Source organism: Orcinus orca, chromosome 4 (genome assembly GCF_937001465.1).
Source record: "Orcinus orca chromosome 4, mOrcOrc1.1, whole genome shotgun sequence".
Taxonomy (NCBI): domain Eukaryota; kingdom Metazoa; phylum Chordata; class Mammalia; order Artiodactyla; family Delphinidae; genus Orcinus; species Orcinus orca.
In genome coordinates this window covers 150,072,148-150,098,822 of record NC_064562.1, presented here as the reverse complement: position 1 = coordinate 150,098,822, position 26,675 = coordinate 150,072,148, and the positions used below count along the sequence as shown (strand labels likewise).

Sequence of the window (26,675 nt, the reverse complement as noted above, 5' to 3'; positions counted from 1 at the left end):
GGTTTCTCTAGTTGTGGTGAGTGGGGGCTACTCTTCCTTGTGGTGCATGGGCTTCTCATTGTGGTGGCTTCTCTTATGGCGGAGCACGGGCTCTAGGCGTGCAGGCTTCAGTAGTTGCAGCACGTGGGCTCAGTAGTTGTGGCTCACGGGCTCTAGAGCGCAGGCTCAGTAGCTGTGGCTCACGGGCTCTAGAGCACAGGCTCAGTAGTTGTAGTGCACGGGGCTTAGTTGCTCCGCAGCATGTGGGATCTTCCTGGACCAGGGCTCGAACCCGTGTCCCCTGCATTGGCAGCCGGATTCTCAACCAATCCACCACCAGGGAAGGCCCGTTCTGTCAATTTTTGCTTCATATTTTTGGGGCACTGGTGTTAGGTATGATATACATATATAATAATACACATACATACACCTTATAGTAGTATTTTGTCTGGTGTTAGTGTAGCTAATCCAGCTCTCTTGTGCTTACTGTTTGCATTCTGTGTCTTTTTCTGTCTTTTTACTTTCAACTTATTTGTTTTTGAATCTAAAGTGTATCTTACAGTATATAGTTAAAATGCCTATTTAAAAAAATAGTTTGACCACTTCTGCCTTTTGATTGGAAGGTTTAATCTGTTCACGTTTAATGTAATAGTTGATATTCAGATTTATGCAGTTTTGCTAGTTACTTTCCATACGTCCCATTTCTTTTTTATTTTTTTGATTGTCTTCTACTCCCTGTTCTGGAGTTACTAGATATTTTCCAGGGTATCATTTTAATTCCTTTGTTAGTTTCTTAACTGGATTTTTTAGTTATTTTCTTAGGTTGCTTTAGGGATTACAGTGTGTGTCTTAATTTATCACAGTTTACTTCAGAATTGACTAATTTAATTGTAGTAAAATATAGAAAATTTGCTCCATTTTCTCCCCCCTCCTGTCTGTTAGTATTGTCACGCATATTAAATTTTTATGTTCTAGAAGCCCAACAATACAGTTTTATAATATTTTAATGCAACTGTATGTCTTAAAGATAGTTAAGGGAAGAACAAGTATTTTAAAAGGTTTTTTTAAAAAAAATATTACCATGTATTTACCGTTTATGTGATCTTTATTTTTTTTTATGTATTTGAGTTATGGGCTGGTTATTCCTTTCAGTCTGGTGGACTTCCTTTTGGATTTCTTGTAAGGAACGTCTGTTATTAATGAATTATCTCAGTCTTTGTTTCTTGGGATTGTTTTTATTTTGCCTTTATTTTTGAAGAATAGTTTTGCTGGATATAGAATTCTTTGTTACATTTGTTTACTTTTAGCATTTTGAATATGTCGTCTCCTGCTTTCTGGCCTTCATTGTTTCTGATGAGTTATTTTTCTTTTTGTGCGTTCAAGATTTCCTGTCTTTAGTCAACAATTTTTTTTTTTTTTTTTTTTTTTTTGCTGTATGCGGGCCTCTCACTGCTGTGGCCTCTCCCGTTGCGGAGCACAGGCTCCGGACGCGCAGGCTCAGTGGCCATGGCTCACGGGCCTAGCCACTCCGCGGCATGTGGGATCTTCCCGGACCGGGGCACAAACCTGTGTCCCCTGCATCGGCAGGTGGACTCTCAACCACTGCGCCACCAGGGAAGCCCCTAGTCAACAATTTTACTGTGGTATGTCTAGGTGTGGATCTCTATGTGTTAATCCTACTTTGGATTCAGTAAACTTAAATGTAGAGATAACCGTATTTTAAACATTTGGTAAGTTCTAACTATAGTTTCTTCAAGTATTTTTTCTATCCTTTTCTCTCTTTCCTTTTCTTCTGGGACTCTCATTACATGTAAGTTGGCATGCTTGATGGTATTCCTAAGTCTCTGAGGCTCTGTTCATTGAAAGGTTTTTTTTAAAAATTCTTTTCTGTTTTTCAGAATTGGTAATTTCTATTGATATATCTTCAAGTGAATTGGCTCTTTCTTCTGTCATCTCCAATCTGCTTTTTGAACTCTGCTAGTGAATTTAAAATTTTGGTTCTTAATACTTTTCAGCTGTAGAATTGTTATACTTTTCAACTCCAGGATTTCCATTTTATTCTTTTTTAAAATAATATCTGTATCTTTATTGATAAGAGTTATATGAGTTACAGTTGTCCTACTTTCCTTTAATTCTTTAAATGTGGTTTCTGTATTTGGAGATAAAATTAAATTTTAGATAGAAAATGATATCTAAACTATGTGTTAAATCCTAAAATGGAGTTTGCTTTATTTCTAAATTATATTCAATATTTTCATCTGTATTTCATGATATGCATGAAAGTATATTACCCATAAATGCTAAATTTCATCTGATAGTTTCTTTTCAAACATAATTAACAATTTACTTATAATTATTAGTGTTTATTGGAAAGTAGGATCAGTGTACAATTTGAAAGACATGCCATTAATTCTGAAACCTTAGTTCATTCCCTGAACTGATCATACAGTATAAAGTCTACTTGTTTGTCCATATTTCTTGCTGCTTAATTCTCTCATGGTCGGTGCTAATTGGTAGGAAAAAATGGAAGAAGCCTAAGAGAGCAATATGATGAGTTAGAATGGTTATAAGATATCAAAATCTTCATATGAGCCTGTACATTTAGTAGTATAGTATTATTCATTTTAGGTCCTTGAGAGATTGTAGTAAACAAGATAAATGCAGTACTTGTTCTCATGGAACCTTATATTCTGTTAGAGGAGACATGCATTAAACATATAAACAAGATAATTTTAGAGAATGATAAATATAGTGAAAAAATAAAAAAGGGTAATGCGATCTCAAATAGAGAATGATGGGGCAGCTACCTGGAAATGTGATGTAATTTGGGGGAGGGGAGCCATGGAGGAAATGTCTCTCTGAAGAGGTGGTGTTTGAAGTGAGATCTGCATGATGTGTGAGGAGCATTCAGTCTGTGGGTGATCTGGAAGACCCTTGTAGCCTAGAGAACAGAGGTGCAGAATAAGCTTGGTGTGTTGTAGGAATAGGGCCAGTGTGGCTGGAGCTCAGCAAGCCAGTGAAAGAGAAATGAGGGATGAATGAGGTCAGAGAGGTGGGGTGGGCTACCCCTGGGTTGATCTTTATAAAGACCATGTTAAAGAGTTTAGATTTTTTTCTAAGTGTGGGGGGAAAACAGTGGAGAAATATTGCAGCGACCTTCATTCTTGACGCAAGAGTTAATTTACAGCCCAGTATATAATTTTATTCTTTTTTTTATTTTTACTTTTGGCTGCGTTGGGTCTTCGTTGCTGCGTGTGGGCTTTCTCTAGTTGTGGCGAGCGGGGGCTACTCTTGCTTGCAGCGTGAAGGCTTCTCATTGTGGTAGCTTCTCATGTTGCGGAGCATGGGCTCTAGGCGTGCAGGCTTTAGTAGTTGCAGCACTCAGGCTCAGTAGTTGCAGCGTGTGGGCTCTGGAGCACGGGCTCAGTAGTTGCGGCACATGGGCTTGGTTGATCTGTGGCATGTGGGATCTTCTCAGACCAGGGATCAAACCCGTGTCCCCTGCATTGGCAGACGGATTCTTAAGCACTGCGCCACCAGAGAAGTCCTATAATTTTATTGTTTAACAGCTTCTGAGTGTGAATAAATATTTCTAGGGTTTTCTATGAATGATTTTAACTTTGTAAAGAATAGAAGGGAAAGTAACTTCTTCCTTGAAATTTAACTATCTAAAAATAAGACAAAAACCCATTATCTGTAAAACTTTGAATTTGTAGTACAGTTATAGCAGTGGCAGAGATTCTTGCCCAGTGATTAGAGCCGCAGGTACAATGGCGAAGATGATATTTAGTCCTTCAAATAAAAATAAGCATGCGTTTGTTCATTGATCTATTCATTATACATTCTACAGGCCCTGTAAGCACCCATGATCCAGAGCCTGTGGGGAAGGTATAAACCTTGGCTTAATTAGGCAAAGGGAGATAATCTCGGAAATAGTTATAGTTTAGGCCTCAGAGTGAGAGACTGGGTGCACATTTTCCCCTAGTTGCTTCTGCAGGGACCTTTTTATTTAACATTATGAGAAAGTTTATATTTTGGTTCCAGGTAAATATGGGTAAATCTTAATTAGCATATAAAGTCTATACCTGAGAATCTTTGTTTCTTGCTAATATAGAATTACAGGCCAACATTTCTTTCTAAAAAACAAATAAAAAATAAGCTCTGAAGTAAGTCAGAAAGAGAAAAACAAATACCATATGCTAACACATATATATGGAATCAAAAAAAAATGGTTCTGAAGAACCTAGGAGCAGGACAGGAATAAAGATGCAGACATAGAGAATGGACTTGAGGACATGGGGAGGGGGAAGGTAAACTGGGACGAAGTGAGAGAGTGGCATGGACATATATACACTACTAAATGTAAAACAGATAGCTAGTGGGGAGCATCGTGTAGCACAGGGAAATCAGCTCGGTGCTTTGTGTCCACCTAGAGGGGTGGGATAGGGAGGGAGGGAGGGAGACACAAGAGGGAGGAGATATGGGGATATATGTATATGTATAGCTGATTCACTTTGTTATAAAGCAGAAACTAAAACACCCTTATAAAGCAATTATACTCCAATAAAGATGTTAAAAAAAAAAAAGCTCAACCCTAAAGAGGCCAAAGGAGAAAGAATTTCTGATACTGTCACTTTCTCCCTAAGGCCTACAGAACTTATATGAGAGAATTTGTGAGTTAAATAATTAATTCCCTCCTCCCGCCACCCCCTTTTTTTGGAAAGGGAAAAAAAATATGTATGCTTATGTAGATAAGGTAGATGTAATTCCCATTTAGCATATTTTAAGCCTTCTAATCAGCTCATGTTATGAGTCAATAAAGGAAGTAGGTAGAAAAATCTCCCAGGGGTGGGGTGGGAGAGGTTCTATATGATTCATTCACAGTTTCAATGTTAAAAACACTTGTATAATCATGAGGCAGAAAAACTTTAAGAGCACAGAGTCTGGAGCCAGACGGCTTAGGTTGAAATTCTGACTTTCTCATTTGTTTGTTTGACCTTGAGTAAGTTACTTAAAAAAAAAAAAAAAAAAAATCGCCTGGTGCCTCAGTTTCCCCAAATGTAAAATGGGGAGTTATACCTGTTTTGTAGGATTGTGTAGATTGAATAGGTTAATACATGTAGTGAGTTTAGAATAATGTTGGCATAGAGTAAGTGCTCTATAAATGTTAACTACTGTTATCCCTTCATTGTTTGGAAGAAGAAGAAAATATACTCTTAAGCTGAGCTAGTTATCCAGTTACCTCTAGGATAAATTCACATTAATGAATTCATATCCTGTCAAACCAGAATATTTAAAAAGGTTGTTGTGAAGAGCAGTTCTTTGCTTCCTTTTAAGTCACGGTAGTGAAGAAGTTGGCGAAGGTTTTAGAATTATCTGCACTAGGGTCTTTTTTTTAAAAAATAAATTTATTTATTTATTTATGTCTGCGTTGGGTCTTCGTTGCTGCGCGCGGGCTTTCTCTAGTTGCGGAGAGCGGGGGCTACTCTTCGTTGCGGTGTGCGGGCTTCTCATTGCGGTGGCTTCTCTTGTTGCAGAGCACGGGCTCTAGGCGCGCGGGCTCAGTAGTTGTAGCTCACGGGCTCTAGAGCGCAGGCTCAGTAGTTGTGGCACATGGGCTTAGTTGCTCCACAGCATGTGGCATCTTCCCGGAGCAGGGATTGAACCCGTGTCCCCTGCATTGGCAGGCGGATTCTTAACCACTGCGCCACCAGGGAAGTCGTGCACTAGGGTCTTGAGGATGGCAGTTGCTGCATTGGCAATTTATCTCTCCTTCAAAAAGAAAACTTTCCCCAGTTTGCTTTGCTGAATAGAACCTAAGTAGATTTTAGGCTTCCTGATGACTGGGAATCTGCCATATACCCTGATCACCTGTAGCTTCAGCTTCCTGTAAAGCAGTTGCTTGACTACCTTAAGCCAGTTGAAACAAGCCTTTTAAGTCTTTTATGTGTCTCTCTTTGCATGTACAAGAGGCTATTGTGACCATATTTGAGACTTCTTAAACGTCTGTGCAATGGTCAGGGGATAAGCCCGTGGCTTTGATTGCTACTTTTTCCCTAACCGAGCCTCCTAGTACATATTCTCCTGTCTGGTTCTTACTTGATTTGGAAGTGTGCTTATTCACAGAATATACAGGCTAAACATTTATTTCCATCATTTAGTATTTCTTACAAATAGTTCATAGAATAAGTCTAGAAATGAATATTCATATAAGTTTAGGGTTACTGATTAATAATGAGACCTTTGGGGACTTCCCTGGTGGTCCAGTAGTTAAGGCTCTGCTTCCGCTACAGGGGGCGCGGGTTTGATGCATGCTGTGCAGTGTGGCCAAAAAAAAAAAAAAAATCAAATCAGACCTTCGTTGCTTATCTTCATCCTCAAGATAGGTTAGATTCTAGGATGTGCTTAATGTGATCTCTTCCTCCATATACTTATTATGGCCTTTATTATTACGGCCCTACAATTTGAGCCAGTGTGAAATGGTAACCGAGTTTAGGAGGATCAAAATATTAAAGGAGTACAGATAGCTAGGCAGCAGTATCATTTTTAGCTCCAGTGGTAATTCTGGGTAGCGCAGTCAGGTTGATTTTGTCTTGCCATCTCTTTGCTCATCAGTTCTTTAAATAACTCTAATGTTTGATTATTCAGAGTATTTTAAGATGATAATTCCCTCTTAGATTTTCACCATCACAAAATAAATTGAACAAACCAGCATTTGTGAGGTTACGCCCAGGAACCTGGCCATTGTAGTTCTTTGGATGATGAAGAAAACAACCAAAACATGCCTGGCAAGAAAAGCATCAAAATACCTTAAACAGAACTTAGATGAAATCACAGATTATCTAAGTTCATTTCTTATCTATGTGTTATTCTGTGACTTTGTGTGTCAGAACTCAGGGCCGTGAGTAAATAAGGATTTTAAGATATTATTATCCATGGTATGGGACTCTTGAAATGCAGAATTGTTTTATGGTTGGCAAGTTATCGATATTTTACTTAATTTTCCAATTAGCCTCTTCAATCTATTTCTTCTATAAAATGAGCTCTAAGGTCTCTTCCAGTAATTTCATGTAATTTCTCTTATACTGTAAATTTCTAGCACGCAGTTGAAAATATCTAGATCAGTCACCTTGCCCTAAAGTAAGTCCTATGACATGACCACTTGCTGCCCAAATAATTTCCAGCCCTGACCTGTGGGCCCAAATATTTGTCAACTGTATACTGCTCAGACTTAGTTCCATTTTCAGAGGGGGATTCTTCTTTCTTTAAAAGATTCATTAGTTTACTTTTTATCCCTTTAAAATGTACTAATTTTTATTTTAACAAGTTAGAAGAATGAACATCTCAGTTTTGCATGAGGAGCAGCTAGGTTTTAGGTATAATCATCTGTTACTGCTTTATTCTTAATAGGAAGGTTTGGCAATATGATACAGCTCTGATTGATGCTATAAAAGACATAATAATAATAAAGTTACATTCATTCAATACTCATAGTGTGCCAGGCACTTTATGTAAAGGATTAAAAGAACTAAACACACCGACTTCCTAGAGTTGTTTTACTATCTTATTATGGATGAGGGTATTGAAGTTTAAAGAGATAAATAACTGCCCAAGATTATGTAGTTACAGGTAAAGCCAACATTCAACAAATATTTATTGAGTACCTACTGTATTCTGGGGATACAGTGGTTAGTAGGCTCTTAACTGTTAGTCGTACTAGCTCTTAAATATAAAGCATACTGTTAAAATAGTACTCGTGTAATAGGGGGAATAATTATACCTATTTCACAGGGTTATTTTAAGGGTGAAAGGACAATGTATAAAAATGCTTGATTCAGTAACATAGAAATAGAAGAATACATAGTTGAGACTATTATTAAATGAGCATTATAAACTACACATATAATTCCTGTCAGACTTGGTAGATAATTAAAAAAATAGAACAATGAAAATATGAATCGGAAGTATTTCAGGAATTGAGTTCCAAATTTAAAAGCTTTAATTTTACCAATAAAGTAGCTAAGAATAATAAGGCTTTTTAGGGAGAGAATTTTCTGATTCCATAGGCAGGTACTAGTTGTGAGTCAAACGTACATAAGTTTAGATTACAAGCTACAGTTCTTCTTAGTATGATGATAATGTTAATATTGAATAAGAATCTCTTTAATAGGTTAAATTCTAATTTGCAGCATTGTCCTCTCCTTCTTTTAAAGTCAAATTTATTGAAGTTTAGTTTACATGTAGTAAAATTCATCCTTACATTTCCATGATTTTGAGAAATTCATATCATTACGCAGTTACCACCACAGTCAAGATATAGAACATTGCTATCACCCCCCAAAAGTTCCTTGTGCCCTTTGAGATAACGCCTTCCCACTGACCTGTTTTCTGTTCCTATAGTTTTACTTTTTCTTGAAATGTCCTGTAAATGGAATTGCCGTTCCTCTTTCTGATCCCTTAGGTTGTTTAGCTATATTTGCTGCAATAGCAGGTAAGGTAACTGTGACCCCCCTATGCTGACACAGCTTTCTTACAAATTAAGAATTGCATTAAGAAGCAGTTAAGTCAAAAAATGAACACAGCCTGTTGGAAAATTGTAAATAAGTTTGTCAAAGGATTAGTAAATATTATTCAATTTACACAACATATTTAAAAAGAACCAATGCATGTGAATGGATTTCACACTTTAGATGGGAAACTAATAAAATCAGTTTTCAACCTCTCCTTGGACCCCAGTTGTACAAAATTAGATGAACCATAATCCTTGATTCATGACACAAATAATTTGCCCAGTAATGTCTGTTGTTTGTTTATTTTTAATAATGTGATAAACACACGAGTGCATCATTCAGCATGAGAACTAGAGCTGTTTTTTTTTTGTTTGTTTTGGCCGCGCCTCTCGGTTTGCAGGAGGGATCTTAGTTTCCTAACCAGGGATTGAACTCTGGCCCAGGCAGTGAAAGCGCTGAGTCCTAACTACTGGACCACCAGGGAACTCCCGAGAACTAGAACCTTGACAAGAATTTATATCACATTTAGCCATGCATGACTTAATATAATTTATTTTAAAATCCTTAATAGATTTTGGTTGTGTATATTTCTTATTAATTAGTAGGAGTTCTTTTTTCCCCCTGTTTTGGAGGGAGGGGAATTACTTTTCCTAGTGTCTTGTCTTTTGGCTTTGTTTTTGGTTTGCATTGTTAGGAATTTTTTTTAAAAAATTGGTGTAGTCAAGTTTAGTAATGTATTAAGTAATTAAGTAATGTATTAAGTAATTTTTCCTTAACTATGAGTTCATGAAGATATTCTATATTTCCTTCTAATTTTGAAAAAAGTTGTATATTTGGGTCTTTAGTACACCTGTAATTTATTTTGTGAATGGTGAGAGATGGTGATTTAATTTTTGTCTTGTATGGATAATCACTTGTCTCAGCATCATCTAATAGTCTTTTTTTCCCATTGATGTTAACACTGCCTCTTCCTACATTAAGTTTCCAATATGCATGGGTCTTTTTCTGGCCTCTATATTCTGTTCCATTGGTATATTTGGTTATGTCTACACCATTACTTACTGTCTAATTACCATAGACTAGACTAGGTAGGGCAGTTCTTCTCCAGAGGGTTTTGGGTCACTTTTGCCCTTTGTTCTTGTACATCCCCCCCCTTTTTTTTCTTAACTATCTTTGTCAAGGTTTTTGTAAAACCGTCGTGGGATTTTTGACTGGACATATATTGAATTTCTTAGATGAATTTGTTGAGCATTGACATCTGTAAGATACTGAGCTTTCCTATCCAAGACTGGCAGGGAATTCCCAAGATTTCTTTAATTTCTTTCAATACATTTATTTATTTTCTCCGTAGAGGTCTTTGTTAGATTGAGTCTTAGGTGTCTTCACGTGGCTTGAGGGACTTCTTTTCCCTGACCAGGGATTGAACCCAGGCCACGGCAGTGAAAGCGCTGAGTCCTCACCACAGCAGTTCCCTAACTGCCGGGGAATTCCCAAGTCTTAGGCGTCTTATATTTTTGTGGTTATTGTAAACAATATCCTTTTAAAAAATTACATTTTCTGTTTGTTGCGGGTACATAGAGAAACAGTTGATTTTTATATATGGTAAGTCCCCTACATACGAACGAGTTCCGTTCCGAGCGCACGTTTGTAAGTCCAGTTTGTTCGTTAGTCCAGCAAAGTTAGCCTAGGAACTCAGCTAACACAATCGGCTGTATAGTACTTTCCTGTAATAGGTTTATAATACTTTTCATATAAATAATACATAAAAAACAAACACAAAAATAAAACATTTTTTAATCTTACGGTACAGTACCCTGAAAAGTACAGTAGTACAGTACAACAGCTGGCATCCAGGGGCTGGCATCGAGTGAACAGGCCAGGAGAGTTCCAGACTGGAGGAGGGAGAGGAGGTGGGAGATGGTAGAGCTGAATCAGGATCATCCGCAATAGGAGACGGAGGGCAAGCTGCAATTCCACTCACGCCTGACGCTGATGGCCCAGGTTCTTGTTCATTGCTAGATTCAATTCTATCTACCCTCTTGAAAAAATGATCCAGTGATGTCTGGGTGGTAGCTCTTTTTTTCTCGTCATAGATGACACGGTAGCACTGGATTGCGTTCTGAACGGCTGCTGCAACCTTTGTGTACCGTTCTACATTTGGGTCCTGGGCTTGAAATAAAGATACCGTACTACTGTACTCTGTACAGTACTGTACAGTAAAGTACACAAAAGCACAACCACTTGTAGAGGATGCACACATGTGACAGTGTACGCCAGACATGTGAACTAACTTATGTGATCGGACATGTGAACACACTTTCTCATCTTTGAAAGTTCACAGCTTGAAGTTTCGTATGTAGGGGACTTACTGCATTCATCTGTATCCACACATCTTGCAAACCCTCTTCTTCTAATATCTGAAGGTTCTTTTGGATTTTCTATGTAGAGAGTCTTAACATCTACAAACAATGGTAGCTTCATTTCTTCCTTTACATTTCTTTCTTCTTTTTAAATTTTACTTATTTTTTGGCTGCGTTGCGTCTTCGTTGCTGTACGCGGGCTTTCTCTAGTTGCGGTGAGCAGGGGCTGCTCTTCGTTGTGGTGCGCGGGCTTCTCACTGCGGTGGCTTCTCTTGTTGAGGAGCACAGGCTCCAGGTGCATGGGCTTCAGTAGTTGCAGCACGTGGGCTCAGTAGTTGTGGCATGTGAGCCCTAGAGAGCGTGGGCTTCAGTAGTTGCAGAGCGTGGGCTCAGTAGTTGCAGAGCGTGGGCTCAGTAGTTGTGGCTCATGGGCTCTAGAGCACAGGCTCAGTAGTTGTGGTGCACGGGCTTAGTTGCTCTGCGGCATGTGGGAATCTTCCCAGACCAGAGATCGAACCCCTGTCCCCTGCATTGGCAGGTGGATTCTTAAGCACTGCGCTGCCAGGGAAGTTCCTCTTCCTTTCCATTTCTTATGCCTTTTAATTTTTCCTTATCAAACTCTGCTGGTCAGGATTGCCAGTGTGGTTTTGAATTAAAGTGGCAATTGTAGGTATATTTGCTCTGTTCCCAGTATTGGGGAAAAGTTTTAAATATTTTGCCATTGAGTCTTGGCTGCTTTTTCCTTTCTTTTTTTTTTTTATTTTTTTAGCGGTACGTGGGCCTCTCACTGTTGTGGCCTCTCCCATTGCGGAGCACAGGCTCCGGACGCACAGGCGCAGCGGCCATGGCTCACGGGCCCAGCCGCTCCGTGGCATGTGGGATCTTCCCGGACTGGGGCACGCACCTGTGTCCCCTGCATCGGCAGGTGGACTCTCAACCACTGTGCCACCAGGGAAGCTCTGCTTTTTTCTTTTAATTATAAAATTTATCAAGTGATTTTTATTGTACATACCAAGATGATGTGTTAATAATTATCTATTGCTGCATAACAGATTACCTACAACATGGGTTGATGGGGATGTCGAGAAATTAGGACCTTCATACACTGCTGATGACAATATAAAATGATGTAGTTTGGCATTTTCTCAAAATATTAAGCACAGAGTTACTATGTGTTCTAGCAATTCCATTCCTAAGTATATACTAAGAGAAAAGAAAACATATGTCTACACAAAAACTTGTACATGAATTTTTATAGCAGCATATATATATATATATATTTTTTGGCGGTACACGGGCCTCTCACTGTTGTGGCCTCTCCCGTTGTGGAGCACAGGCTCCGGACGCGCAGGCTCAGCGGCCATGGCTCACGGGCCCAGCCGCTCCGCGGCATGTGGGATCTTCCCGGACCGGGGCAGGAACCCGTGTCCCCTGCATCGGCAGGTGGACTCTCAACCACGGCGCCACCAGGGAAGCCCCAGCAGCATGATTTTATAATAGGCAAAAAGTGGAAACAACTTTGCACCGACTGATGAATGGATAAATAAAATGTGATATATCTAGGCAATGGAATATTATTCAGCAATAACAGAATTGAAATACTAATACATGTTACACATAGATGAATGCTGAAAACGTACTGAGTGAAAGACACCCGTCACAAAAGTCCACATATTTAAAATTCTGTTTATATGAAATGGCCGGAACAGCAAATCTCTAGGTAGGAAGTAGATTAGCATCGCCAAGGACGTGAGGGTGGGGGAGGGTGGGGAGTGACTGCTGATCGACGTGAGGGTTTTTTGGGGGCTGACGTGCTGAGAATGTTGTAAAATTAGATTGTGGTGATGATGGTACTTCATTCATATACTAAACCCTTTAAGTTATATGCTTTTGGTGAACTGTGTGATATGTGAATTATATCTCAATAAAGCTGTTTTAAGAGGTAAGTACATATGTAGTTTTGTTAGATATTGCCAAATTCTCCTCCCAAAGTGTTGGGTCACCTTGCTTCCCAACAGCAGTGTATAAATGTACACAGTTTTACCAACAGAATATAATGTTATATACATTTTAATTTTCACCAATCTGATAGATGAGAGAAATGGTATTTCAATTTTTAAAAACTTGCCTTTCTCTATGAGTGAATTTGAACATCTTTTCTTATGTTTAAGGGCTATTTTTGTATCTGGTTTTGTGAATTGTGTGTTCGTGTTTTTCATATTTTTTATACCACAGTTTTTTTGTACCACAGTTTTTCATATTTTTCTCTTGTTTTCCTTTTTGGTCCCTTATTCTCTATTTTAAGCATTCCTTATGTATTAGTGATAGTAGCCTTTTGTAATGTAGTATCATATTTCTAGTCTCATAGATTGAGTTTTCCTTGGTTTTGTACTTTATGTAAATAAAGTCACACACGTAAGCTGTTTCTGATGAGAGTGTGGTCTGTATTCTAAGCAACTGAGTTACAGTCTGAGCTGCATTTGCTTCTGACTGATACTTAGGTTTGCTCTCATTTCGCAGTTTTTTTCAGTCCTGACAGTTCACTTAGTATTCATGATTCAGAATTGTTTCTCTTATTGTTATGCCAGTTTCCACCCCTTCTTCTAACCCCTGACCAAGCGGTGGCTCCTTTCTGAAGTCTTTTCTAGAATCTTCCCCTAAAATCCCCCCCCCCCCAGGCCGACTGGGTGTTCCCTTTTTTAATGTTTCCACTGTACTTTGTAGTTTCCTTTATGGCGTTTACATTATGGTAATTGCTTCGAGTGCCTCTCCTTACTAGACTCTAAGCTGTTTGCAGGCTGAGTCCTAACTTTGTTTTTGTGTTCTTGGCATAGTGCTGTATTTGGTATACAGTTAAGTGCTTAATAAATGTTATTGAAAGAACTGGTCTAGTAAGAGAGAGGAAACAGGTGACGTTATTATAGGGGAAAAGTTGTCCATGAGGGGCGGGTAGAATCTGAATAATCAAAGACGAGGGCATTCCTGATGAGAGAAGGGAACCAGCAAAGGGATAGGGATGGGAATGAGCATTGGTCTGTGTAGTGAACAGTGAAGACATTTGTCTGATTGGAACATGTTTGTTTACCCGCGTATTCATCACATCTTTACTGTTTATCTGCTATATGAAAGGCAGTGGTTTAGGTGGTATCAACCACAGATTTTTAAAACCTGGATACACAGATGTTTAAAACTTGGTGCTTTGAGAAAGTGGTAAGAAGGTGAGAATATTAAGAAGGTAAAGTGAAGCAGGATTTTAGGGAGCACCAAAGAAAGGCATAGGTGTTGGGCTTGCTGTGGTTGATGGGAGGGGGCACCTGGAAGCTGTGATTTCCCTGATGTTTTTGTGAGGGAAGTATATAATGTGGATTGGGGGAAGAGAATTACAGAAAATGATACTGAGCCCTTCAGTGATGGGGTTGCTTTAGAGCTGAGACCTGTGAGACAGCTAGGAATTGGCCAAATGGGCAAACAGGGGAAGGGTGTCAAGACAAGACAAGAGAGAGAAGAATGTAGAGAACTGTAAACAGCTGTGGTGCAAACAACCAAGATGGAGGGAGTAAAGGAGAACGAGGCTGGGCCAGTGAGCGTGGATTAGATTTGTGGCTTCCATACCGGGGCATATCAGAATGAACATTTCATAACTTCTGAAAAAGAGACCTAGACCCCTTGCTCGTTTCTACTAAATCAGTATGCTTGCAAAGAGGTTGAAATTTCATCTTGCAGGTGATGATGAACTGCTGAAGAATTTTGAGAGGGGCCTGACATTATCCCATCTTGGATCACCCTGACAGTGCAGTTAGATGGACTGGAAGGGAGGGAAGATTAAAGGCCAGGAGGCAAAATCTGAGGCTCTTACAACTATAGAAAAATGAGAATAAGGGCCTCAACTAAGGCAGAGGATATGAGATTACTGGGCAGGAGTCAGGAGTGAGAGGATGATGGTGTTGATGGGGAAGGAGCCACAGACGACTGCAGCCTCTGCTGCTTTAGGCAACTTGTGTCGGTGGCAGGGCAGCTTATGGGGCTAATTCAGCACAGTAGGTGAGCTCATACCTTGGGGGAGGTAGCAGAGAAACAGTTGAGTTTGGGACATGTGGGACTTGTTTCACACCGTCATTCATCCCGTTTCATGGCTAGTCCAGGTGCGCTGACTGATTTCTCTGGATTCATTCTTGACTCTTCTCTTTCATTTACACCCCGCGTCCAGTTTGCTATCAAACTTTGTCCATTTTACCTACAAAAATTTCTAAAAGTTGACCACTGTTCGCTCTCTCCAGAACCCACCACTCAGTCCTAGCCAGTGTCATTTCTCACCTAGTTGTCCTAGTGGCTTCCAAATTGATCTCCCTGCTTCTGGCCTTGTCCCCTTGTCTGTTCTCAACCCAGCAGCTGAATGGCTGTTAGAATAATCAGATCATCTCTCTGCACAATACCCTCCTTCTCCCGGGGTCAAGGTCAGAGTCCTCATCGAGGGCTTACGTGACCCCTTTCCTTACCCCTTGGTCATCGCGTCTGTTCTTCCTTCCTCTAGCTCACTTCACTCCAGCCGTATTGGCCTCCTTGGTGATCTTTGAACTTTCAGGCTTATTCCCTCTTGAAGATCTTGAATGTTCTCTTTCCTTTCACGAGGGAGCTCTCCCCATGCCCCCCGTCACTGGCACAGCTCCTTCCTACTTCGAGTTTTCACTCATATGTCACTTTTTCAGTGAATTCTTCTCTGATTACCCAGTTTGAAATTGCAGCCCTCTTCCTTGCCGAATATTTTCTCCTTTTGGTTCATTTGCCTCCTTGGCCTTTATCACCGTCTACATGGGTGCTAAACATATTTTGCTATTTCATCTCTCCCCGCTGGGATTTAAGATACGTAAGAACAAGGACTTCTGCTTTTTTCACCACTGTACCTCTAGCGACCGAAAACTACTCGTATTTAAAAGGTGCCCAATTAGTGTTTGTTGAATGACTGAATTAATTAATGGAGTCCTTGGGATATCCTGGAATAGATGCTTGCTATTTATTTATACCCTATTTAATTTCACAAGGAAGTACAGGCAAGAAAATATCTAGCAGACAAACTGGAGCCCATACAATGGTTTAGACTGGAAGAGAGACTTGAGTGAAGCCGTGGCAGTGCGTGAGATGGTTTAGACAGAGTGGAGAATCAGAAGAGGACTGCGGATGGGATCCTGGAAACACCTACCAGGATTGACCAGAGAGTTGCACTGTCCTTAGTTATCCAAGCAGGAACCCTGCTCTGGGTTCCCTCATCTGGCCTTCCTGCAGCTAACCCCTGCTGATAGGATAGGTTGAGGATTTTGAGGGGCCAGTCCATCTGGTACCCATTTCTAGATCAAGCTAAGAGTATTTGAATCCCAGAATTCCTTGCCCATGTAACCCTTCACAGGTCTCTTCCCTGATTCTCTCCTCTGTTAACTATACCACATGTATGGGCTTCCCTCGGCCTAAGGGATGGCCAAGTGGCAGCTGTTTGCAGGCATGTGGCCAGAGCTTAGACGTGTTGTCTGGGATGTCCACATGTGTGTATGTGAGGCTCCTTGTAGGCTGGAGGGGAGCCAAAGGTGGCATGAGAAAAAGGGGCAGGCTGCAGGGAGATGGGGGAGCACGGGCCTCCCACCCCCCCCCCCACCCCCCCTGCCGCCATAGATGTTGAGTCTGAGAATGCCAAATCAGAACTTAGCCTTGTAGGTTGTTATAAAAGTGTATATGTCAAGACAGGAGAGTAAAATAAAATTCACTAGCTTGTTAGTTTGGTCTGTAACTTTAAAATACTTAGGCATGTGGTATATGGGCTGACATTTGTACTCTTCAAGCTCCTTGAAAACTAGGGGTGGGCCTGCAAGAGGGAATTGAAAAGGAATAGCTAGAGAGGGAGAAGATAAATTCAAGATAGAGTTTCAAGGAGGGAATGATCAGCAGTGTCAAGTGCTTCAGAGACATTAAGTCCTATGAAGACAGAAATGGAGCCATTGGATTCGATAACCAGAATTTAGCAAAAATTTCAGTTGGTGATGATGGCTGCCAAACTCCCATAGAAGGAGTACCTGAGAAATCCGGAAGTGGAGACAGCGTATAAAAGATTTTTTAGGTAGAGCCTTATCTGAGAAAGGAAGGAACTAGAGTGGTAGCTGGAGGGGTATGCAGGGTCATGGAGGAGTCATGTTTACGATGAGAGAGTCTTGGGGCTTCCCTGGTGGTCCGGTGGTTAAGACTCCAGTTTCCACTGCAGGGGGCACGGGTTCCATCCCTGGTCCGGGAATTAGGATCCCTCATGCTGCACGCAGCACGGCCAAGAAATTAAAAAAAAAAAAGAAAAACGTTGAGAGAGTCTTATAAATGTTTAGATGTTGAGGGACAGAACCCAATGTTCAGGAAGAGAGGGTTAAGGAAAAAGAGGGAATAGTTGATGGAACACGGCCTAAGCCCCAGTGCACAGGTGAGCTTCAGAGAGGAGGAGGGCTGCTTGAGGAGGCTCGGGGTGTTAGGTTTGTGTGGGTGCAAAGTTTGGAGGGTGAGGCAGCAAGAAAGTGAATAGCAGGAAAGTTATCAGCAATAATATATCATTAGCGTCGTTCAACAGTAGTTTTCTGGGTTAGTCATTTTTTTCTAAACTTTAAAATGTTTTAGGTCTTTAAAATTAATTAACTAACGTATTTGTTTTTTATTGAAGTATAGTTGATTGGGTTAGTCTTCTTAAACTTGATTTTATACTCCTGGGGATCTGGGGTTATACCTGCAGCCATGTGTTCAAATCCTGTTGGTTGATTGAAATATAGCCCATGATGTGGGGTATAGGCTATGTATGTTGGAATCTGTCGTTACTCAATACTTGGTATCTAGTGGTGACTTAAAATTTTCAGTTTGATAAAAACTTTTGATTCCTCAATAGCCCAGGAGTAATTTCTTTATGATGTTCATTATAAAACGTGTACCATCAGGCTTTGGAGATGGTTTGTTGTAATAAGTACCTACTGTCAGAATCACACCTATTTTGGGCAAAATATTTTTTAATAGAATTATATTAATACTGTCTTTTTCCCCCCACTAGTAGTTCCAGAGAACTGCTGGTTTATATTTTAACTCTTGCCAACTTGTGAAAATAGTGAAGGATGCTTAGACTACTTAACATTCAAATTGTAAGTAAAAGTTATTTCTGCTATTACTATCTATATGATTAGAAAACAGAAATTGAAAATAGTTGTTACCTTGTATGATAATAGTAAGCTTTAGTGTGATGGGATTGTGGATTTTTCTTAATTTTTATTCTTAAGATACAAATACTTTCTATCCCATTTTCTGTTGATAAGATCAAAAAGGAGACTAATAGTACTGAATGGGTCTTAAGTAGTGAGGTGAAATTTCTGCTTTTTTTTCAGGTATTTCTTTTTATTGTATAAGTTTATGGAAATTCTTTAATATTTTATTTCCATATCTGTATGGTACCAGTGTTCAAATTTAATATAGGCCACATATTAATGGAATGATTAATTAGAAACGGTTATTCTTTTCTCTTTAAATATGCTTAATTTTTCTGCATTCTTAAATTTTTTGTGGGAAAAAATCCTGTCAGAAAGAAATTCTGTAATTTCTCTATGAAATATTTAACATACACAAAATCAAATGTAACTTTTTAGAATTATTAGAATAATCTAATGCATAAATCTAGGCGATGTGCATACCAATATTCATCTCTAGTAGGGGAAAAAAACTTTAATTATGTTTTCTTGAAACCCTTCGCTATACTGCATTTTGAACCAATAGCAAAAAAATTATTGAGGAAAGAATGATAAAGTATATTAAAGTCATTCCAAGTCATTTCACTACCTTATTTTCAAACTACTTTGTTTGAAAGTATAAGTTACTCAAATTAATCTATTTTATAGACCTTGTATGAGTATTCAAAATGTGAACACAAAATGAGATTGCTACCATAGCAAAAAAAAGATAATTCTAATTAATTTTTCATATAAACAAACCAAATGAGCCAAAGACGAATGAAACATTTACAAACCAGGGACTTCCCTGGTGGTCCAGTGGTTCAGACTCCGTGCTTTTGAACGGCGGGGCGGGGCGGAGGGGGCGGGCACGGATTCGATCCCTGGTCCGTGAACTAAGATCCTACATGCTGCGCGGTGTGCGGCGCGGTCAAAAAGAAGAAATATTTACAAGCCAATAAATCTTTTAATTTGTTAAATAGGTGAATAATTTTGGAAGTTGTCTCGGTCCAGCACGTTTTATGTTTTCAGTGCATAAATTTTTTTTTAATTTCAGGAATTTTTACCAAAATATTTCAGGAATAATAGTACATCTTCATAAGGGGAGAAAGTTGTAACATTTTATCTCTTAGAATGTAAATGTCATCAGGTCACCAATGTGCAATAGCTTGGTAAGAACTTATTTCAGATTGTTCACAAACTTGACAACTCTAAGCAGGATGTTCATTACTGCCCTCTTTTGACACAGGGCTGTATAAGCCTATCTCCTTTTAGTTTACAAAAATGTTAAAAATTAGATGCAAAATAGGTTGTGCTTTATATCCATTTTGTATATTTTTAATAATTTTTCAATTCTTCCTCTTTTTAGGCTCTCTGGTTATTCATCTTTAGAAGACGGGATTTCTGGATATCTACTCCACTCCTTCTCTGTTGACTTTTAAAACATGATAGTGCAAACCTGTAACACTGGCAACCATCCATGAACCTTTAATTACGTCGGCTGATTGCGTTTGAAGCTTCCTCAGGGAATAAACAATGACATCAGCAGTAGTTGACAGTGGAGGTTCTGTTTTGGAGCTTTCCAGCAGTGGAGTAGAAAATCAAGAGGTTAGGCATCCAATGTATCACATTTCTGTTTTGTTCATAGAAATCAATGCATGAGCTGATTTTGAATTTAATGGGGAACAGGTATTTGAGAGGAGAAATGTACAATGCATGCGACTCTGTATGTATGTCATGCGTCCTCATGTAATTAGGCAATAGAAGGTTGAGGAAGGGACTGCTGGGCCTGAGTTGTTGGAACGTTGCATATATTGGAATGAACTGGGAGAAAAAATTGAAAGAAAGAACACTGTAGTACTAGTCGAGAGATTTAAATTCCTAACAAAATCCATTGTTTTGGATTTGAGAGTGTGTAGGCATATACTGTACCTAAACACCTAAGTTACATTCATCTTAATTTAGAATTTTGTATCTCCTTTAGCTGTTACCTTTGTCTTTTGGTTATTACATCTAATTCAGTAATTAGTAATTACATCTAATGGGAATCCATCATGTTTTAATCATGTTATTTATACTTAAGAATTTAGATAATTGGTAAATCAGAAAGGAAGTTCAGTATTTGAAATTTTATACTTGAAGAATTTTGCAGCTTTCGCATATTTGGTTATTTTTTTTGTTGTTGATAACATTAAAGAATAAGAGATGGGAGTAGAAAAGTAACAGTACCAGAAATATATGGACTTCCAGGGCCTGGCTTCTGTTCCCACCATTCAATAAAGACGACTGTTGGGAAGTATCTAAATTAAAATGGAGCAATGCCGTCACAACAATGGACAAATATTTGGTCAGAGATAAGATGAGAAAATGGAGAGCTTACTGTATTTTAAAAAATCCGTTTTTTCTGTGTTCTGTGGAAGATGCCGCTCCTACTGGAACTTAGTACCATGACTGAGAAACAAGTCAGGATGTCAGGCTGTGAGTTCTGGAATCTGGATTTTTCTTCTGGCTTGCTTGGTGTCTGTGCCGTCTTCCAGGATAGCTATGGGCAAATTCAGTGGGTTTGTTTTCAGTGGACTTGGTAACTGAAATGTTCCTGCTGTATTTGAATCTAAAACTGGTTCAAAGTCTTTAGCCACAGCTAAAGAACATGTTTTATTCTCATAATCAAGTTCTACTTCTTTCTTAAAGATTCACTTTCTGTATGATTACTTCCAGGTATGATTCTCCAAAGAAATGAGGGACTCGGGATTTCTGTCCCCTCCTTTATCACCCAGACTAATTATTGCTTCTTCAAGTACTTTCTCTTTGCCCCATAGTTTTACTCCGTTGGTATTTAATTCTATGGGGGGAGCTGCTAAGAACAGTAGGCAGAATATATTTACCATATGCTGACTGGGTACTGCTATTATGAGAAAAAGAGTACGAGCTTGTTTCTGGAAGACTCTATGCTTTTCTTCATTTACATGGAACCCCAGGTGTTCAAGGCTTGAAGAACTGATTATTATGGAAGGAAGAGTCTGATAAATGAAATAATTTTACCAGGGCATTATTGATTAATGATTTATGCAGTAGCCTTATAGGGTTGTCATAGGCATTTTAGGAAGTGTGGCACCAGAAAGGAGGAAACTATTCTTGGGGACTTTTTCTTCAAATTATACCCAAGTAAGTGGGTGCCCACTTACTTTCATTCATCTGTTCCTTCAACAAACATTAGTTGACCACTTACTGAATGTCAGTTACTTTTCTGGGTACTGGGGATGAAGTATTTCAGAGTGGTTATGAAGAATAAATCAGGGCTAGAGAGAGATGGAAAGTTGGTAGCGGTATTTTAATTAGGTGGACAAGGAAGGCTTCTCTGAAGAGGTGGCATTTTAGTTTAGACCTAAATAGCATAAGGGATTGGGCTGTAGAAACACTTGGGGAAGAGAATTCCTGCAAGAAAGAAAAGCCACTAGTATCTAAAACGTCTCCTGATTTTACAAAGTGAGTTTTGGGGATAGTGGTATTTGGAAGATAGAATTTTGTCTTACAAGCAGCTGTTCAGGAATGTATGTATAATATATATCTAAACTATACTCTAAAGTGTAGGGTGGGGTGGGAAAATGACCTGTCAAGATTTTATTACGACAGCTCCAGAATCGGAAGAAAAAATAAATGTTTAAAAAGTGGTGGCAACACATTTTAAATCAACCATACCCCATTAAAAAACATTTTTTTTAATTAAAAGAGAAGTGGTGGGCATTTGGAGAGTTGTTAGTGATTTTTAGGCTTTATTTTTTATAACTTTATTACTGTTTATAAAAGTAATACATTTTATTAAATTAGGATAATTCTATTTCTGACAAAGATACCAAAAGAAAGTAAATTATAATCTTACTAATGAGTATAGATACAAAAATCATAAATAAAATCATAATAAATTTATAAAATGCAGTCATATATTAAAAAATCCAATTACCAAATAGGATTTAGGTACATAGGGATAAATCAATTTTAAGAAAACTATTAATATAATATCTACGCCTACTAATATGCCATATGATATGTTAGGATAAAGTACTTGATGAAATAGGATTTTATGAAATTCAGTATTCATCCTGATAAAGACTCTTAATAATACAGATGTATATTTCCTTAACATTATTAAAAAACTTAAAATCAAGAGTTAGAATCCTATTTAATGGTGAAGTACTGGAGTATTTTCTCTAAAGTTGGAGAGAAAGTCAGTATGTGCACTACCATTACTATTATTTAACATTTTCCTGTAATCAGACCAGATAATGAAAAAATATATAAATATTATAAAGGAGACCAAATTATTATTTGCAGATAATATGATTTGCCACCTGGGAAAACCAAAGGGAATCCACAAAAACACATTAGAACTAATAAGAGTGCCTAGTAGTTTGGTGGGTACAAAATTAACATAAAAATATCTAGCTTTCTTTTGTAAGGACTGTAATTAGTTAGAAGAGATCATGGAAAATAAGCTCCCTTTCAGAAAATAAACAAAAAAATGTAAAGTGTTGAGGAATAAATGTAAAAGATATATGGGACTTGTTTGAAGAAAACTAATTAATGATACTTAAGTAGACTTCAGTAAACAGAGAGATATACTTCGTATTTGGGTAAGAGAAACGAGAAGGGTCAGTATTAGGCAGGATGTCAGTTTCCTCCAATTAATCTATATATTTAATTCCATCTCTATCAGATGCTAGGGCAAGTTTGGGGGAAGTTGGTCATATGGACCTAAAGATTATGTGGAAGAGCAAACATAAAGGGGGAGCCAGAGCAGTTTTTGCAAAGGAAATATATAGCAGGTAGGTCTCGTAGAAATGGGGAATTAATGCAGAAAAAATAAAAAAGGATTTAAGTATATTTTAAAAAACACAACGAGTGCAAGTTTTAGAGCGCGTCTGCTTCCAGACGAACAAGATTGGGAGTTCTTCCGCTTCACACAGTGATGGAATAACTGAGACCAGATTTATACTCCCACCATAAACAACTAGGAAAGTGAACAAAACATATGAAACCACGGTTCTGAGACATTCGGCTACGGTCTGAATGTTTGTGACCCCCACGAAATTCATATGTTGAATCCAGACTTCCAAAGATGATGATTATTAGGAAGGTATTCAGAGGTAGGGCTTTAGGGAGGTGATTAGGTCATGAGGGGGGAACCCTTATGGGTGGGGCTAGAGCTTTTATAAAAGGCTCCAGAGAGATCTTTTGCCCCTCCTGTCACGTGAGGGTACACCAAGAAGTCTACGACCTGGAAGAAGGCCCCCACCTGGTCACGCTGCTGCCCTGATCTCGGGCTCCAGCTTCCAGACCGTGAGCGAGAAATTTCTGCTGTTGCTCAGCCACCTGGTCCGGCCTTTTGTTATCGTAGCACGAATGGACTAAGACAGCTGGACGACAGGCAGTGCAAGGCTGTGCCTCCTGAGAAGAGAGAAGTGGTTGCGCTGACTTACTGCTTGGAGCCACTTTCTGGACCACAGCGTGGGAAGGAGGAATCCAAGCAGGGTGTGACGGTGTCGCTGAGTTGAGGAAACAAAATTTGGAATTTGGAGAGGCTAATGCAACTAATTTGAGGGGCAGAGTATCTGAAAGGAAGAAGCTGCCCAGAGGAGGAATGTCGGAACTCAGCCTTGGGTTCCCCTAGTCTTTAGCTGAATGAGCCCCCAGGTGTAGTATGAAACTCTCTGAAGCCAGGCAAAGAATGATCAGAATGGTGTGAACTCAGTAATTTACTGAAAAAACCTGCAGAATTCACTCAGGGCTGGGAGATCCTAGAGTTCCGCTCAGCTGGAGTGGAGGGTCCTTGTTAACTGCCCAGGGCGTTCATTGGAGACTCTGGAAGAGTCATGCCTTACAGTAGAGCTGAACTAGCCCTAGAATAAAGGGGAGTCCAGACTTGCCCTAAACAGGGTTAAAAACAGGCCTTGAAAGTTGATCCATAAGTAACGTAACTATCTGTCATAGTAAACGTTATTAAAATAAAACAATGTAAATTATACCCAACAATGTAAATTTTACATATGAAATACCCAATCATGTTAAATGCAAGGAAGCAGGAATAATATAACTTGGAGAAAAAATTATCAATGAAAACAGATACAAATGGTAGATATGATGAAATTAGCAGGTAAGATTTCAAAACAGCTATTATAAATACGCTCAAGAAATGTAAAGAAAACATGAATCTCAGAGGAGAGGTGTAAATGACATAGAAGAACCAAATGAAACTTCTAGAAATGAAATATATACTATATGGAAAGAAGAATTGACTGTATCAGATTAAAAATAAATTTGGTACTGTGTAAGAAAAGACCAGTGAATTTGAAGAGGGCAATAGAAACTACTTTATGAAGCGCAGAGAGAAAAACTGAAAAAAGAAAAAAAAAAAAAGAACAATGACTTGGTTACCTGTGGGACAATATCAAGTTGTCTACCATAATGTGATTGGAGTACCAGAATGAGAGAACAGAAAAGACATGTGAAGAAATAATGGCTATAAAAATTTCCAAGTTTGGTGAAAAATACAAACCCATAGATCTGAGAAACTTAAACCCTAAACAGGATAAAGCAGAGAGCGAATAGACTGGCACATCTGTATCAGATACACTGGTGCGTTATTAGGTACATCATAATGAAACTGCTGAGAGCCAATTTCAGAAAGAAAATCTTAAAAGCTTCCAGAGAGCTTTTCCTTTGGAAGCCGCTGGGTTGCGAGGAGCGTGGCCGCCTCCTCTCCCCGCCGTGGCGTGTGCTCACCCACTGATATCCGTGTACTCCGAAAACGGGGAGCCATCTGGCACAAATGTCACTTTGCCTGCTGTGTTCAAGCTCTGATTTGACCAGATATTGTGAACTTTGCACCAACTTGTGCAAAAACAGCACAGCCCTGTGCTGTCGGTGAATTAGCAGGTCATCGAACCAGTGCTGAATCTTGGGATACTGGCAGAGCTGTGGCTCGGATTCCCAGAGTTCGAAGTGGCGGGACTCACCACTCTGGCCAGGGTGCTCTTGAAAATATGTGTCGTGGGGGCCACGTGTTTGCGCCCGCTGGCGACGCTGGCACCGCAGAGTGAACGTAATGCAGAAGCGAGACGCCATCTGCTCTGCACTGGCTGCCTCAGCGTTACCAGCGCTGGTTGTGTCTAAAGGTCATCGTATTGAGGAAGTTCCTGAATTTCCTTTGGTGGTTGAAGACAAAGTTGAAGGCTTCAAGAAGACCAAGCAGGCTGTTTTGCTTCTGAAGAAGCTTAAGGCTTGGAATGATATCAGAAAGGTCTACGCCTCTCAGAGAATGAGAGCTGGCGAAAGCAAAATGAGAAACCGTCACCGTATCCAGTGCAGGAGACCCTGCGTCGTCTGTACTGAGCGCATCATCAAGGCCTTCAGAAACATCCCTGCAATTACTCTGCCTAATGTGAGCAAACCGAACCTTTTGAAACTTGCTCCTGGTGGGTATGTGCTACGTTCCTGCATTTGGACTGAAAGTGCTTTCTGCAAGTTAGATGAGCTGCATGGCACTTGGCGTAGAGCTGCTCCCCTCAAGAGTAGCTACAGGGCTTCCCTGGTGGCGCAGTGGTTGAGAGTCCGCCTGCCGATGCAGGGGACACGGGTTCGTGCCCCGGTCCGGGAAGATCCCACATGCCGCGGAGCGGCTGGGCCCGTGAGCCATGGCCGCTGAGCTTGCGCGTCCAGAGCCTGTGCTCCGCAACGGGAGAGGCCACAACAGTGAGAGGCCCGCGTACCGCAAAAAAAAAAAAAAAAGTAGCTACAACCTCCGCATGCACAAGATGCTCAGTACAGACCTTAGCAGAATCTTGAAAAGCCCAGAGATCCAAAGAGTCCTCCGAGCACCACGCGAGAAGATTCATCACAGAGTCCCGAAGAGGAGTCCACTGAAAAACCTGAGAACCACCGAAGCTCAACCCGTGTGCAAAGACCATACGCCGGAACGCCATTCTTCGCCGGGCCAAGAACCACACAATCCGGATGGATGGGGCAGCAGCAGCACTAGAAGCCAAAGCAGATGAGAAGGGGCTTCCAGGCAGGACGCCTGTGGTGGGGAAGAAAGGAAAGAAAGCTGTTGGCATTAAGAAGCAGAAGAAGCCTTTGGTGGGAAAAAAGGCTGCAGTGACCAAGAAACGAGCAGTTGAAAAGAAGCCTGCAGAAAAGAAACCCACCACAGAAGAAAAGAAGGCTGCTGCATAAACTTAAATTTGTTTAACCTGTAATGGTCAAATCATTTTGGACAGCTAATTTTGAATAAAGACCTGATCAAAGAGGCAGTGAGAAATATGGGGGGAGAGGAAGAAAAAAGCTTCCAGAGGAAAAAACTCATTACATGCAGAAGAACAAAGGTAATGACTACAGACATCTTTATTAAAACTATGCAAGTCAGAAGATAATGACTTTCTTAAATTGCTGAAAAAATAAAACTTGTCAACCTACAATTATACATCCAGTGAAAATATCCCTCAAAGTGGAGCTTTTCTCAGACCCAAAGCTGAATTTATCACCAGCAGACGTGTGTTGTGAGAAATGTTCAAAGAAATTCTTTAGGCAGAAGGTAAATGATA

The 26,675-nt window shown here is 39.6% G+C and overlaps 2 protein-coding genes across 10 annotated transcripts in view; both read left to right on the top strand.

Moving 5' to 3' along the window:
• Nucleotides 1–26,675, top strand: part of ELF2 (E74 like ETS transcription factor 2) — a 95,372-nt gene that overhangs the window by 8,845 nt on the left and 59,852 nt on the right. For 8 of the 9 annotated variants that reach the window (XM_004265137.4, XM_033419446.2, XM_033419445.2 and 5 more), the window contains exons 2-3: nt 17,913–18,000; nt 19,448–19,686. The exons of the other annotated variant lie outside the window; for it this stretch is intronic. In XM_004265137.4, the coding sequence (XP_004265185.1) occupies nt 19,615–19,686 (72 nt within the window). In that variant the 5' untranslated portion in view covers nt 17,913–18,000; nt 19,448–19,614. The remainder of the gene's footprint in view (nt 1–17,912; nt 18,001–19,447; nt 19,687–26,675) is intronic. 9 annotated transcript variants of the gene reach the window in all.
• On the top strand, nt 19,696–25,888 carry LOC125964261 (60S ribosomal protein L4-like). Its single transcript, XM_049709286.1, has one exon. It carries the CDS (start codon nt 25,181–25,183, stop codon nt 25,778–25,780), a length of 600 nt encoding a protein of 199 aa, XP_049565243.1. The 5' UTR covers nt 19,696–25,180; the 3' UTR covers nt 25,781–25,888.